Source organism: Condylura cristata, unplaced genomic scaffold, assembly GCF_000260355.1.
Source record: "Condylura cristata isolate star-nosed mole 26May11 unplaced genomic scaffold, ConCri1.0 scaffold00035, whole genome shotgun sequence".
Taxonomy (NCBI): Eukaryota; Metazoa; Chordata; class Mammalia; order Eulipotyphla; family Talpidae; genus Condylura; species Condylura cristata.
This window is the reverse complement of record NW_004567136.1, coordinates 14,022,515-14,038,558: the sequence shown is the minus strand read 5'-3', so window position 1 is coordinate 14,038,558 and position 16,044 is coordinate 14,022,515. Positions and strand designations below refer to the sequence as shown.

The window sequence follows — 16,044 nt, the reverse complement described above, 5'->3', positions numbered from 1 at the left end:
CGCAGGCGCGCCCTGTGTGTGCCAGGTGCACCCGCAAGCCCGACTTGGTGCCGGACTCCACCTCGTCCAGCTCAGTGCCCGTCCAGCCCCAGCCCAACTCTCTTACTCTGAATCGGTCTGGGCCCGCAGGCTGGTGTCAGACGAGGAGCCCCGAGTGCAGCAGCAGCACATGGCTGCCGCACTGCAGGGCGGAGTCGCCCACTCGGGTTGCTGAGGGAAGCGGGCATCGTCTGTCGCCTGGCACCGAGGCTCAGGGCTCTGGGGACAGCCTCGTGCTGTCGGGGGGCGGGCCGGGAGGCTGCTCAGGCTGCTGCCCTCTGCTCCGCTACAGCTGTCTGACTTTGCTCCAGAATTGGGGTGTCCCCAGTCCCCGAGAAGCCGTTTCCCCAGGGCCGTGGAGCGGCTCCGAGAGCGTCAGATCCGAGAAAGCGTGGGCGCCATTCACCCCGAGGGGAAGCCGCTGTGGCGGCGGAGTCAGGGCTAGCCCGCGCCTCACCGGGAGCAGGAGCCCCAGACAGATGCGAGGAGGGTTGCAGAGGCGGAGGGGGGCGCCTGGGGGTGAGGGGCGCGGCCTCACCCCCACCTTCTCGCCCAGCAAGGCGAGCGATCCCACTGAGTCAGTGCCGGGCAGGGTCGCGCTGGTGGGCTGAGGGCCAGGGAGCTGGAGGCGGGGCGGGGCTGGGCTCTGCAGGTCACTGCTGTGCGGCGGCTCCGGGTGGCTTTGCTGTACGGGACATCACCTGGCCACTCCAGACCCTTCATTCCAGGGAACGGTGGGATGGTTGGGAAATGCCCTGTGAGGCCGGACGGTGACTGTTCGTGGTGCCACCCAGCGGCGGTGACGGTAAGCTGCCAGGAGGGCAGGTATAGAGCACACCAGTGGGGTCTGCTGGGAGGTGCGGCGGGCACGTCTGTGGCCGCGCCCTGTCCGGGCGGAGATGAGGAAGGGGCCCCCGGCAGCAGTGACAGGTGACCAGGCCAGACCTGCCAGGAAGAACAAAGCGCCGTGGGCTTAGCACCTGGAACCACATTTTCAGCCCGTCCACGAGTGTCCCTGCGTGGCTGTGGGCCTCCGTCGCGCCCTCTGGCTGGGGCGCTTGACCGCCTCTGGCGCTGGTGGTGGGGTTTTCTGGCGTGGGCTGTGCCCGGGTGCTGGCCACTGTGTGGGAGCGGAGGGAGGGGGTGCCGGGTCTCCACCGACTCGCCAGGGTCTGGCCAGGACGCGTGTGGATGCAGCTGGCAAACTTGCTTTGTGGGGGGCACTTGCTAGCTCCGGTTTCTGGCCGTGGCCTCGCTGTGGCCACCGTGGGCCGTGAGGGGCAGAGGGAGGGTCCACACTCTCGGCGGCTCCAGCTGCGTTTCCGTGAACTCTAAGCCAGGTAGATGCGGAGGTCACGTGACTTGACGTGCGCGCTGACCCCAAGGGAGTTTAAATCCAGAAGGGCCCTATTGCAGCAACACATGCCCCTTAGGAAGCGCCCCCGAGGGTGGGTGGTAGATACTGTGGTCTCCATAGCCAAGGGGCAGCGTGTCCAGTGTCCAGCGCCCTGAGGTCCGCCCTGCCTCTCCTCCCCGCTCTGCAGCACGAGGGGAGCAGGTTTGCCTGAGGTCACATTGCCAGTGAAACTTGAAATCTTGTTTTGAGTTGGGACAGAAGCAGGGGAGTAACTTTGCTGTAAAACAAGTGGTGGGAAGCGCCGAGGGCCCCTGGAGCGCACCTGCCTCTGTGGTCTTCCGGCCGTTCCCCTCCAAGGCGGGGAAACTCCATGTCCCATGTCCGCGTTATGTCCTCGTGGGTGGGAGAGAGGGGCCAGCCGACGCTGGGCAGTGCACTGGAATCCTGCAGCTGCCCCAGAGGGACAGGCTTTCTGAGTGGCCGCTCTGGGGAGCTTCACGCCTGGGGCTGTGACGTAGAAGTGCGAGGCCGCACCTGTGGCCGTCTCCAGGCCCACCTTCCCCAGACCTGCCGCGTGCGTGAGACTGGGCTCCTGTTCGGCTGATTTACGGGGTGCGTGCATGCGTGTGCGTGTGTGTGTGTCTGTGTGTGCCTGTGTGTGCTCACGCCAGCTGAGGCCCTGGGGAAAGGCAGTGATGTGTCAGGTACCCAGAGTATTGAAGGGGTCTCCCTGTGCTGACCCCCGAGCCAGGCTGGCGTTCCGTGCTCTGTGGCTCACTGAGCCTGCTGGCCCCAGGAGCGTGCTGGCTTCTTGCGCCTGATGCAGCGAGACGCAGGTAATTCAGGTGTGTGTGTTCACCTGCTCCAGGAAGCAGAGATAAGCCCCCCTCACAGCCTTTCTGTTGCATTTTTAATTTCTTGGAAAAAAGAGGCACCAGAGCTTCCGCCAGAGTGGAACACAAACCGTCTCGAGGTGACTGCCTAACTTGCTGTCACCTGCTGAGAGCGAGAACACAGCGGGGCCTGCTCCGGAGGCCGGCGCCTGTCTGTTCTTGTGGGCCTCTGACTGGACACTCTCCCCTGGCCGGCCGGCCGGCCGGCCGGGAGGGCAGGCGCCCTCGCTAGGGACGGAGACCCTCTTCTCAGAATGTCACGCAACACCTGAGGTCAAGTCTAGAATTTGAAAGAAAGTGTCATGGTCCCCACAGAGGAGGAGGTTGGGGTTCCAGCGTAGAAATGTTCTCGGTGTTTTGAGCTGAGGGAGGCGTTGTGTGGAGGTTCAGGACGGACGGGGTGGGGGTGTCTGACCCTGTGTGCTCAGCCGCCTGCGGGCCCCCCCTGCCGCCCTGCCCCCGCTGCTCCCACACTGTGCCTCGGACTGGTGGACGCCGGTAAAAAAAGATGAGCGAACAGACGAGCGAAAGTGTGGGCATTCAGTTAGGAACCTGGCCAGGTGAGCACTTGGATGCAAGTGGGGGGCAGGAGGTGTGGGGGATCCGCTGTCTGAGGCAGCAGAAGCTGAGTCTGGGGGTACTGTCTTGGGGGAGCAGGGGTGCAGAGATCGACTTAAAGCTGGGCAGTCCTCGTAGGAGATGGAGCCAAGTGTCCAGGAGATGGGGAGGGAGAGCACCCCCAAATCCAGACAGACACACACATGGGTGAAATCAGGCAGATCTGGCAGCTGAGCGCAAGGCCCGGATGCCTGGAACCCCCCGGAGAGCAGAGAGCGGGGCCCCGGGGTATGGGGAATTGTGGGAGCGTCACCCGGAGGGCAGAACGCTGGCTCTTCCGGCTGTCACGCTGCCCCACGGCCCTATGGGAGGCGCAGGCTCTGGCCCATGTGCTTGGTTCTAATCTCAGCGCCAAGGGTTCTTTCGGAGTCTGGCCTTGGGCAAGCGACTCTCCCTTTCTTTGCCCCAGCTAGAACGTGGGGTTGGCTACAGCCCCTATCAGAGGCATTTGCTGTGACGATTCAGAGCGACGAAGTGTAAAGCTTTTAACATGACGAAGGCTAAATGCGTCTTACTGCTGCTATTAGTGACGCCGAAATACGGGTGTCCCCCACCCCCAAAGTGAGCGTGCTGACCGAGGCCTGCCCCCGTGCGCATGGCAGCGGGCCAGCTGCTGTCTCGGGCAGGAGCCACATCCATTCACCCCCGAGGAAAGAGACGCGAATTTCCAGGCCACCCACAGAGCGAGCAGGTGGCCGTGGCGCGTCACCAGCCTGCGCGTGGTCATCGCCCAGATGGCAGCTGTCGTTGCCTGTGTGATGTCCCTGGTTCCCCTGGGAGGGGGGCGTGCGGCCGGTGGGCCTGGCCGGCTCACCTTCACGGGCTCACCTTGTGTAAGAGGCCGCGCGGCAGAGGGGAGCTGCGTCCGGAGAAGGGGACCACCTCTGGCAACTCCTGCCGGCGGGAGAGAAGGCCCCTTCCTCTTCTGACGTCGTGTTTTAAAAGATTGATTTATTTATGCACATAGAACTGGGGTACAGGCCAGAGGTGCAGGGGCGGTGAGGGGAGTCACCAGAGACAGAGTGGGGAGCGGGTGGGCGCTCGGAAGGGCTGATTAGCAGGGGCCAGACCCCGAGTTTGTGCAGGGCAGTCTGACCCCTGAGCTCTAAGGCTACTCCCAGGCTCGGGGTCAGAAGAATAGAGATGGTCATTGGGTCATACGGGCTGACAGCCCGTGGCTCCCCCAAGTCTTATTAATTAATTAATTAGCCCTCGGCCCGCGGGGGCCGCCATTGGTCTACGGAATAATGTGTAACTTACTTTTACCTTTCAAAGGTAGGGATCATGGGGTGAGCCATTGGCTTTCAGGATGACAAGATGCCCCTGAGACCTGGCTCCTCGTTGGGGCTTGGGAAGCTCACCCAGGCACTGCACCCTATTTTTCTTCCCTTCCCTGGCTAAATTCTGCGTCTGGAGTCCCCAGGGCAGAGAAGGCAGGCAGGTGGAGATTCTCAGTGTGCCTGCACCAGAGGGGGCCGGGCTGGCTTTGCTGCGCTGCTCACTGAACCTCCAGGTTTGACTTGGCACCCCAGCCTGGAGGCCGGGGGAGACTGCACCCCGCAAGGGTGGGGCTCTGTGGCTCATTTCGGCCGCCATCAGGCCGAGGCCCTGCAGAGGAGCGCAGGGCTGACTTGCGCCTGGCGTCCGTGTGCATGTGGTTGCCGGGGTGGGGGCTCCCCATCCCCCAAAGCCGGAGAGAGTGCCTGGTGCTGGCCAGGAGACGAGACCACAGGGCCAGCGTACAGGCAAGCTCAGGGGCTGCCCTGCCGGGCGTCTGCTGGGGAACGGCCCATGGTGCGCACGTCTCGAGTGAATTTTAAAAAGCAGCGTAAATGCTAAGACCCGCTGGGCTGCAGAGCGCTGCGGAGGGAACGGACGCGGAGGAAGGGTGGTGGGTAGATTTATGCTAATTATAGGTATTACAACCTTGTTTCCTTGATTAAAGCCAAAAGATTTGCACACTAATTATCTACAAAATATCAGCCATTTTGGAATGTCAAGGCTGCTGGCGGAAGGGCTGCTGTTGGGGCCGCCCGGGGGGGCCCAGCTCTGTCTGTGCTGCGGGTTAGAGGCTTCGCTTCCCGGTGGCATCAGGACTTGGACTGCGGTTTGAGCCCTTTTAAGTTCTGCCTTCAGTGGGGGTAAGTCCTGCGTGATGCAGAGAGAGCGAGGCTTGATTTGGGGGGGGGGGGCGGCGCCACGTGCGGGACCCGTGCCAGGCTCGCCCCAGCATCTTGCCCCAGATCTGTTTCCAGAGGAAACGAGGAAACAGGCTGTGGTTCTGAAACAAGTTTGCCCCGTATCACCCGGGTCTGGCTGAGTGGCTGAAGTCTGCTTTCTTCCCTCTTCTCCGTTGAGCTCGTCAGCCTGCTAGGCAGGAGAATCCCTGGGCAGGTGTTGCTGATACTTCTTAAGGTGAGAATCACCTGGGTTCCTCTGGCCAGCTTGGCCCTCTGGCCCTCTGACCTTCCTGGCCCAAACTGCCTTGATTGCAGCGGCCATGCTGGGGGGCTGCCCAAGACTCGGGCCTCTCGTCAACCGCACAAGTGACCCTGGTGCAGGCTCTGGTGAACCGAGCCCGCTCAGCTCACAGGCACAGTTTTTATCGATAAACTAAAATCACTCAAATGATTGATCCATCATGGAGACAACTGGCATGGTCAAGATAGGCGGCGCCTATGGTCAAGACAGCCAGCTCAGGGGTCGAGCACCGACCCCACGCTCAGCCCAGGCCTCCTGAACCCGGCCCGCGGGCCATTGACGAGGTCCGTGTGCTGGGACTAGGGGTCCCTCGGCTTCCCGACCGTGGGCAAGAGGCAGAGAACAGAAGCCGCATCCCTAAGAGATGCGGCTCTCAGGGAAAGGAGCCCGAGGACAGTGTATAACTTCGCTGCAAACCAGAGGAAGGTGAATCTTACCGAAGGGTGGTTTCAGCAGCCCATCCATGGGGCCGACAGAGTGGGTGCTGAGGGCTGGCTGGCAGCAGCGGCTGCATGTTAGGGGGCGTTCCTGCTCGGGGGTCCCGTCGGTCAAGTCACGGAGGCAGACAGACCGCAGGCGTGACCTCGAACAGCGGGTCGCTCCATCAGCCAAAGCCAAAGCTGCAGCGATACCCGGAAGGACGTGTCCGCCCCGGAAAGCGGTGGGGCTGCTGGACGTCGGTCACTGAGGGACAGCGTGGACGGCCTGCCTGCGTGCTTGTGCAAATGGGGCTGTGTGTGAGGAGGCGCCGTCAGGCGGTGGTGAGGAGCCAGATCGCGAGTTCCGCCTGACAACGGCCGGGGCTCGGGCGATGGGGCCCCTGGGGGTGTTTCGCAGAGAGTATGGGAGGGACATTTTTAGCATCAGGAGTCCGGGAAGGTGAGCTGCAGGCCAGGGCCTGGCGGCTCCAGGTCTCGCGCTGTCTTGGCTCTGACCTTGAAGAACACCCATGAAATCGAGGGTCCGGTCCATTGACAAACGCGCTTCTAGGCACCGAGGACTTTCCGCATCCGGTGCCAGAGGCCGAGGAACAAAGGCCAGACCCCCCCTCCAACGAGGCTGGGGCGGAGGGCGCCTGCACCCCTCTGCACCGCCCTGCGGGCCAGCAGGATAGCCCGGGCCAGGTGGTCCAGCTGACGGTTCGCTGCTGTTCCAGTGCGTCCGCCAGGATGCGGGGCCTCCGGTGGCCCGAGGCTTCCAGCTGTCCACAGAAGAGATTCGTGGTAGCCTCTGTCCTTTGCCACACCCCTCGGAAGTGGGACGTTCTCGGGTCTGTCCAGGCAGGATCCTACCTGCACCAGGTGAGTCTGCTCCATCCGGAAGCTCCTTGGCCGGGTCTCCTCGCGGACATGAATGTGGCTTGTATCTAACAGCCAGGAAACGCCACGAAGCTCGGGGCCACCTCACGGGCAACTGGGGAGTCGGCAGACCGCAGGTAGTGCCTCCCCTCGTCCGCCGGGTGAAGGCGCCTTCTCCGAGCAGCATCGCGGTCTCGTCGCTTCTGTCAGGGATGGTGGCCGGCCGGCTGGACGTGACCGCAGCCGACCTCGTCTCCGTGGGGACAGACGTTGGGGCACAAAGGCAGGGAGGTGGCCCGTGGCACAGACTCAGGCCCTGGAGGCCGCAGCGGGGCTGGCGAAGCGGGGGCGGCTTCTCCCTGCGGGCACCGGTGGGGCTGGGTGGCACCGTCGATCGCCTGCCAGGGCACCTCGGCCGCGCTGACAGACCCTGTTTGGGCTCCTCGAGTGTGAAAGACCTTTTAGCTGCAGGCAGACTGAAAATATAACATATAAAGATACATAAATTTCCATACAAATCTCCTCTTTACCGGCTGTAATTAAGATATTTGCATGCAAAGGGAACAGTCTGTTCCCTTGACTTGCTCCTGGTAGGGAATTGTATTTCTCTCATAATCCGCAAAGCCCAAGACTTTGTGATCTGTCTGTGTCTAAACAGGAGGAGGAGGAGCGAGGCCCGGGTCAATAGAGGATCCGAAATTCAGGACTTTAAGCACTGATTTGACGCCTGGCTGCTTATTTTATTTTCTTTTTTCGGTGCAGGTAACCCCACAGATCAGCTAGGGTGGGGCAGGACAGAGCAGGGCTGGGGAGCCAGAGAACCCAGGACAAGGTGGGCAAAGCGCTCACTCTGCTGGAGTCAGCCGGGAAAGCCTTCCAGGGGCCGGTCCTTCTGTTAATAAGCTACGTGGCCTTAGAAACTTTCCAAAATTCTGTAAGCTGCAGCTCCTTATCTGTAAAAAAAAAAAAAAAAGAACAATCTCTTCTTTTGTGTGGATTAAATACGATAATGTATGCAAATTGCCTGGTACCTATTAGGTCCTCAACCCATGGTAATTACTATTCCGTGTAAGTGAATAAGGTAGAAATTATATATGAGACATTTTAAATAATTTTAATTTACAAGCCACGGTATCTTCGATGAGGGCCTTGGTGCTGGAGACTAAATCTAAAGGGAGAAGAACTCAGAAACCTAAAAACAAAGCTACTCACCCCCACGACTGGTTTGCACGCTCACGCTGGTCTGCTGGCGGCGAGGAGGACGGGGCAGTTGTGCTGGCTGGAGCAGCAGCTGTCACTGCGCCGAGGGGCAAACTGCCGCCCGCCGTAACTGCCCACCGTGCAGCCGCGGTACCCAGAGACCCTCCCCGGGCCCCCGGCGGGTGTTGCCGATGGTCACGTGCCCGGGCGCCTCGGAGACAGGCCCAAGGCTGTTTCGGCCCCACCTGCCCTTTCTCGCTAGTCGCCTGTGACAGGGTGCCCGTTTCCTGTGCACAGGGACACAGCGGACGCGCAGGGCTTGGTGACCGTTAGCGGGGAGGTGCTGGCTTCTCCACCCCACCATCGCCACCAGGGTGGTCTGCCGGTGCCAGGCGCGCCGGGGAAACTGAGTCAAGCCCATCAGTGTCCTCAAGTTGATTGGCAGGTGGTGGTACCTCCTCTCCCACTCTGCCGGTCACCACGGCAACCTTGGCCTCCCGGCCCCACCCCTGGGGTCTGCGTTGTGCCTCTGCAGCCGGCTGGACCTTTGACGCAGCTTGTTCCTGATTTGTTTCCTAACCCCGTGAGTCAGTCCCCAGCCGCCCTGAGGCCTGTGCGTCTGTGTGTGCTCATGTCCTCGAGCCACCCGGGTGCTGTGAGCCAGCACCATCTTCCTCGAAACAAAGCAACCCTCTGCATTTTATCTGTTCATCTATTTTTAAAAATTTATTTACTTATGCATGCAGAACTGGGGTACAGGCCAGAGGTGCAGGAGTGGTGAGAGGACAGAGCGGGGTGCAGAACAGGCAGGTGGACGAAGTCCACTGCTGAGGGAGCAGCGGGTGGGCCAGGAGAGGTCTGCCGCGCCCTGTGGGTCAACTCCCTGGCGGGGGATCGAGCTCGTGCTGCAGGGGCTGCGGAGAGCTTCACAGTGCGTGCTCTAACCCGCTGCGCCACCAGGGAGGCCCTGCAGGCTCGTCTGGAAGAGACAATTCCAGCGCCTCCCAGTCCCGGGACCATGTCCCCCCTACAACACGGGGCCTTTGGCTGCTTGATATTGAATCGCCGAGTAGCGTGTGTCCAGGGCAGTGAGGAGGGCTCGGGAATAGCTTGGAGTGGCCGTGGCTGTCCACACGGTGTGACCAGGGGATCTTGGGGTCTGCATCTAGGCTCAGTGGACCACGTGGGGCCCCCCGGGGACGTCCTCAAGGAGAGGAGGGCCGGGTTCCGAGTTAGTGCTGTGCTGTCCAGTCCTGGCCCAGGCCAGCCGGCCAGCGCCCTCTCGCAGGGTCCCTGCCTTGGCCGCCACGTCCCGGCCGCCACGTCCCGGCCGGGGGGCGCTCAGCCCGGCTTAGGTGTGGGTTCACTGAGTGTTGCAGAGGGGCGCTCGCCAGGCGATCTCTCGGGCTAACCGAGGTGGGGATGAGCGCGGACCTGGGCTGTCTTCCACCGGCCTCCCTCCGACTAGGGAAACTGAGCAGCAGAGGGGGCCAGGGAAGGCGCATCCCCTCCGCCTCCTCCAGCGCGTGTGTCCTTGAGAACACGGGTCAGGCTGTCCCGTGACCAGGCAGTAGCCAGGCTGCCCCCCCACCCCCGTGTCCGGTGCCCACGCCGAGCCAGGGTGGCGGTGCCTTGGCCCAGCGCCCGCACCAGGGGCCGGGCAGCCCCGCACCCGCTCGGGACAGTCTTATATCCCAGCCGGTTCCTCCCCCGCGCCCGCTGCGCCCACCTGTGGTCTCTGCGGGTGCGGACATGGCCTACTCCGGGCTGGCTGGCCAGCGCAGCCCACACGGCCCGGCCGTGCCCTGCAGGGTGCGGGAGGGGTGCACGGCTCAGTAATGAGCGGGCGCCCCACCCGGATTCTCCGGGAGACCCAGACAGCCGCGTTGGCGGGTGTTAGTGCCTGCGTGGCTGGGGCAGGGCGTCACAGCAGAGACGCTCAGGATTTGGCTCTTTCCAATTCCGAGTCCACCTTGTGGCGGACATTGCTCGCGGGGGCGGGGCGGAGCGGCGGCCCAGGGCTCCTCGGCTGGCGGGGGCCGCGGTGCTCCTGGGCGCCGAGGCTCAGGCCAGGTCCACCTCATCTGCAGACTCAGCCATCGCTGCCCGGCCCACGGCCTCCGGGCCTGGCCGCCTCCGCAGTGTCTCCTCTGTCTTGAAGCTTCTCTCTCTCACTCTGCTCTGAAACCCTCGTCTCTTTGGACATTACGGCGACGTCTTTTCGTTTGACCCCCGCCCCCCGCCCGCTCCCATTTGCGCCCGCCACTGAGATCGGCCTTTCTCATCTTCTCTCTTAATTTCTGGGCTTCTGATCTTACCTCTTCATCCACGCTGCAGGTTTGGGGTCACTAATTATCTCACCGTGGGCAGATTCCAGCGCCCTTCCTCGCGTCTGATGCCGCTCTGTGCTGCCCCCCACACCACCCAGCACCCCCCCAGGCCTCGGGGGCGCCACGCCGCCACCCTTCGCTCCCTTGTCCCCCCCTTTCTAACCGTCTCCCCTGGAAGCCTCTCTTATGCACGGAGTCAGAACCCCGTCTTTTATGCAGAAGCGGTTTGAATTTACATTTTTAGCTTCCACCTCTTCCCGCTTTGATTGCTTAATCTGGAAGCCTCCCCTGGAGAGTTCGCCCGCCGTGGAACCTTGGCTTGCGGGGAATAAAACTCGCCGCGGCCACCTCCCACGCTGCACCCCGGCTCTTCCCCCGTCACCAGAATGGAAACCCCTTGGGGGTCCTCTTGAGCCTGGCTCTCTGCACCATTCCCGGCCCCCCGCACCCTGACGCCCTCCCCGCAGTGGGGGAGCCACGTGTCCCGTGGGTGTCACGGGACTACCCCGCCGTGCAGCCGCATTGCGAGCACCCCAACCTCAGGCTTCCTACCCGTGAACCCCATCCCCATGCCTGCACAGGGTCTTCGACCCTCGGCAACGTGATCCTCCCCGGCCTGGCCCTCGGGCGCGGGGCCAGTCTCCCCTCCAGACCGGCCCCTGCGCCACCGGCCCGCCCCTCTCTGCGCGTCTGAGGGGGGGGCCTGGACCGGCTCACGGTCTCTGGGTCCTGGGCCGGGTCTCCGGGCCAACACGGAGCAGGGCTGGCCCCGCCCCCGGCTGCAGGGACCTTCTCCGGGTGCCCAGCCCTCCTAGTCCGCGACGGACCGGTCCGACGGATGAGGGCCCCCGGGGACCCTCCTTCCCAAGCCGTCTCCGCGTGCGTCCACACCCCGGGTGCTGGTCAGGGCCGAGCACAGCGCGCAGGGACGCGGTGGCCGGCATCTGTCCTGACGCCCGTCTGTCCCTCCCCCACCCGCTCTCGCTCTCTCGACCTGCCCTCCCGGCCGCCCAGCCCTGGCCTCGCCTCCGGCCTCCGTCCTCGGCTCGCGGCGTCGCCTGTCAGTGGACACCCCACGTGTGTCTCTGCACGTCCTCCCGCGGCGCCCCCACGCCCCGCCTCGCCCCGAAGCGCGCGTCCCGGCCTCGCTGTCCCGGGGCCGCCGGCCACACCGTCCCCGCCTGTCCAGGGCCTCCGCACGGTCACCGGGGCAGAGGCGCTTTGTCTGCCGACGGCAGTGGGGGCGCGCGCCCAGGCGGCCCCGCCAGCTCACTGCTCCCCGAGTCGGAAGGGCCGTGGGAGGGCCCCGGGCCGGGCGCTCCTGTGGCAGGCGCCAGGATACGCGGTCCTGCGCCCCGGCGGCCGGATCCTGTGCGCTCGCCTCCCCGAGCCGGTGTCGGGGTGCGCGGCGGTCGGTGTCTGCTGAGCCCGCGGAGTCCCGGGGGACTCCAGGGTGGGGCCGGGCGGGCTCCGCACCCCCCCCCCCCCGGGAGTGGAGAGGGCCTGGCCCCTGGGGGGCCGCGCCGCTCCCGCCTCGGCGCTCCGTCTCCCTGCCCCCTTCACCCCGTGTCTTCTCTCCCCACTCTCTCCGTTGGCTGCCAGGAAGAGCTGTGCCAGGAGGGCCCCTGCGGCGTGGCGTGGCAGCGGCAGCGGCTGGCAGCACCCGCAGCTTCCACAGTGAGTCTGGGTCTTTGTGGGCCGGGGCTGGGCAGGGCAGTCCGGGCTTTGAAGAGGAGCTTCCGTGGGCTCGGGCTGCTTCCCGCCCGCCGGCCTCCTGCCTCGCCCGGGCGTCGCTGGGCCTCCTTGGGAGTCTCCCGCCAAAGCCGGGACGTGCTTGCGTGTCCCCGAGGACGCTTGGCGGGGCAGCCGGCGGCTGAGGCCAGGCCCCCGGGGCTCACCTGGCTGCCGGGCTCCGGGCGGCTGCGTGTGAGGCTCTGCATGGGCGGTGTTTGGCTGCTTTCTTGCCTTTCAGGAAGGGAGACCTTGACCTTGCGTTCTGAGTAGGCCGGTGCTGCTACACTCCGTCAGAGCCCCCCACCCCGGCACTGGGGTGCTCTGTGTCCCCGAGACCCTGACGGGGACCCGCGCCCGGGCTGTCGTCACGGAGCCCAGCACTGAGTCGGCTTTGGGGGCACGTGGGGAGCCGCTTCTCCCTGCCGGCCCCCCGTGCTGACGTCCAGCCCAGGGGCGGCCACTCTGGACTCGGTCCGGGCACATCTGTCTTGCTTGTCAGACTGGACCGGGCAGCTTCCTTCCAGTTCTTGCCACGGGATGTCCCCTTGGGTTTGGGAAACCGTCCAGAGGGGACGAGAGAAGCGCCACGCTCGCCTGCCTGCCGTGAGCGTCTCCCAGACCAGGGAGCCCCGGCCTGCCGGCCGCCCCCCCGGGCGATTCCCCAGCCCGCTGCTGGGCCCCTCCGGGGGGTGTAGCCTCTTTGGGGCGCCCACACGCAGCGCCTCCCGAAGTCGCAGTCTGTGGGTCACGGTTGACGCTCCTGTGGTTCCTCTCGTGGTTGGCCGGGGAGCACGTTCCACGGAGCCCCCGGCCCGGCCTCCCCCTCGCCCCTCCCGTCGGCGGTTCCCAGTCCCGACCAGCAGCGGTGGGTGTGGGTCGCGGCGGGTGCTGGAGCCTGTGGGAATCCCGGGGCCCAGCCGGCCGCTCTGGCTCCGTGCACCCCCTGGATTTGTCACGGCGGCGGGCCGTGGGGCTTCTGGTGTTGGGAGCCCGTAGCTTCAGCGGAAGGATCAAACCCGTCAGCTGCATCAGTTACGTTTGGCAGCTGCTGGTGTAACTCACAGTGGCATCTGCCTGGCTGGGCTCGGGCATGTCTGAGGGACAGGGCTGCCACGGCGTCGCGTCCGTGGTCGCAGGGGTGGACCGGGCGAGGCAAAGTCGTGTCTGGTGGTGCAAGCCCTCAGGGCCTCCCCGGCAGGGGCTTGTGTGCGTGTGTGCACGCGTGTGTGTGTGCACGTGAGTGTGTGTGTGCCGGCATGAGCTTGCATGGGGAGGGTGACACGGTCGCCCGAAGAGTGAGCTTAGTCACCGAGTCAGGAGGCGTTCGTGGCTCGACCGAGCTTTTCCAGAAACAAGTCAGCAGTTACGGGAGTTCTGAGCCCAAAGCCAGAAAGGCCCGTCCACTCTGGAGGGGGAATGCAGGCGGCAGGCAGCCGCGGCCTCGGGAGCTGGCCTGTCCGCTTCCCGGCAGGCTGTCCGCACCGGCACCTTGCTGGGACGCGCCGCCCGGAGCGTCTCCGGACACCACCTCCCGCTGGCCACGTGGCCGTTTGGCACTGATGGGCTTTCCTCCTCCCACGCGGTGACCCGGGGACACCTTAAGTTTGCCCAGTCCGTACCCCCAAGGAAGCACATTGCCGGGGACGTTGATCAAGGCCTGGCCTGTCCCCTAAGGAAGGTGTCCTAGTCCCACCGAGGGAGGAAACACGATGCTGACACAGAACTAGAGAGGCCGGAGTCAGGAGTTAGCCGGGGCTGACCTACGCCTGAAACATCTTGTGTCTCGGGATCCATTGCAGACGCAATGGTGGGAAATGGGGAAAAGAGGTGACTCTTTTCGGACTCATGGGGTGACCCCAAGTCCTACAATGGACAGCCGCATGGCTGGGGCCGGACGGCGCCTGTGCTGCCCGATGACCGTGTCCCTGCTGACCGTGCGTGAGGCGCAGGACCCTGCTGCTTCCCCGTGTGCTGGTGCCGCTGGGCGGGCAGAGGCCTGGAGGCGGGGCGTGGGCCGGCCTCCCGCCTCGGGGCTGCCTCCCGCCTCGGGCCGGCCTCCTGGGCGGCGCTGGCCGACTTCTGCCCGTCTGTTTCAGGCCACTGCACATCGCAGGGCGGAGCTGGTGTGTGGTGTGGGAGCCAGTTGGGGTGAGCAGGGTGCCTGTGGGGGCTGAGATGGTGCAGGGTCTTGGACAGGGGCTTTGCGTAAAGACGAGTTCGAAGAGACGCGGAAGTTTCCAGCTGCGTTGTGGCGGAACCCACAGGCCGGCCTCGTCCAGGCTCAGGCCGCCATTCGCCAGAAGCAGGGCGTGAGGTCCCGGGACCTCGTCTGGTGGTGTGACGCTTCGTGACCCTGGGCTCATTCATGACGCTCTTATTATAACCCACTGCCCAGCAAGAGGGTCAGCGGGGTGGCCCGCGGCACGGCTCCGGGTGAGCATACGGGTAGGCACAGGGCGGCCCGCACGCCCAGCGAGGCTGTCGGAGCCGGCAGGAGGGAGCTCGGGGTGCCAGTGACCGCTGCCCACCTCACGCGGCTGTTCTCTGGGCCTTCTGCGTCGTTTGCCAGAGACCGTGGCGGGCGGCGGGCCTTCCCGTGCAGTGGGGCCAGGGAAGCTCTTCCGGAGCGCCCGAGGGTGCTCCTGACCGTGCCACTTCGGGAGACGCGCAGACCTTCTGATGGCCTCTCGTGGCCACCCTCGAGGGTCTTTTCCCCACAGCCGCGGCTTCTTGTCTACAGGCAAAGGGGGGCGGCACGCTCACCCTCTGCACGGGGCTCTTGGTGCGTGTGAGCCCCGCTGGGGTGAAGCTTCCCCACGACAGGTCTTACCTCAAGCTGACGCGGATGCTCTTTCTCCCCTCGGCCCTTGGGCCGTCCCGGCGGGTGCGCGGGCTCTGGCCCCTGGGATGGCTTTGGTGCGGCCGGGAGAACACAGCTCTCCTCGCACGGGGGTCCCCGTGCAGGGCCTATTTGGGGCCCCAGCTCCAGGCGTGCTCTTGACGTGTGCATGCCGGGAGCTCAGGAGCGGCCCCCGACCGACGGGCGTTCTTCGGGAAGCTGGAACGCACGTCTCCCTCGAGCCCACGGCCAGAGGAGAGTTGGAGCTGCGGATTCTTCACTCCTGTCTGCGTGTCGGTGTTTTCCCGCGCGGCTGTGGGGTGGGTCCGCTGGCCTGAGCTCAAAAGCCCCCCCAAAGGCACCAGGACATTGATTGGGTCAAAACCGAGCGGGTGTAACAGCCCTGGCTGCTCGCCAAGGTCTTGCAGTTCAGGATGGTGAAGACTGGTCTTTGGGGGGACCCAACACTTTCTCCCGGGAGCAGCTCTTACCTCGAGGAAAGGTCCCCTGCAGGCCGGGGTGGGGCCGGCCTCGGCCTCGGGGATGCAGGGCCAGCGGCCACCAGGTCAGGGTCCCAGAGGGAGCGGGGGGCTGCGTCCCGGGGCTCCGTGGCCAACGAAAGCTGGCGTGTGGGGCACCGCGGAGGGCGGGCAAGGAGAGAGGGCGTGGTGGGTGACGGGACAAGGGGCAGTGCGTCTGGGCTCTGAGTCTCCTTCTCAGGCGCATCTCTAGAAACCGCCACGGAGCTAAATTTACAGACTCGCTTGGGCGTTGAATTTTTTCTGTACCATGGAGATTCTCTCCGCGCAAGCGACAGGAAACCTGCCCAGGCTGCTTAAGCCGAACGGCAGTGCATTGTCTCCATCATCAAACCCCCAGACTTGCTCCTGGTGTGACTGCACCCCAGGCGCAGAGCCCCCGCTGCACACGCCCCGCCCCGGGTCCCCTTCTCGCCCTCCCGCCTCGCTGCGCCTTCTCCCCCCCCTCCCAGACAGTGACCGTCGTGGCGGAGGCTGAGTGCGAAGTAGACCCCCGTGCGCAGGCTAATGAATTTCGAAATGATGATGCGGGAAGCTGCGGGGGCTGAGCCGGCTCTGGGGCTGCTCAGCCGGCAGCGAAGGAGCTGTGCCCCGACAGCCGCCGGCTGGGACCCCGGGACCGCCGGCAGAGGCCGAGCGGGGAGGGGCTGCTGGGGCGCCGGCGGGAGGAGGCGGAGCGGGGGCGAGAGGACGCCCCAGAGACGGAGGGGGGCGGA

At 64.9% G+C, this 16,044-nt stretch overlaps 1 protein-coding gene across 1 annotated transcript in view; it reads left to right on the top strand.

Moving 5' to 3' along the window:
* The window catches only part of NTRK3 (neurotrophic tyrosine kinase, receptor, type 3), a 121,986-nt gene that overhangs the window by 90,706 nt on the left and 15,236 nt on the right, over nt 1-16,044 (top strand). The window contains exon 9 of the mRNA XM_012732672.1: nt 11,819-11,893. Within this exon, the coding sequence (XP_012588126.1) occupies nt 11,819-11,893 (75 nt within the window). The remainder of the gene's footprint in view (nt 1-11,818; nt 11,894-16,044) is intronic.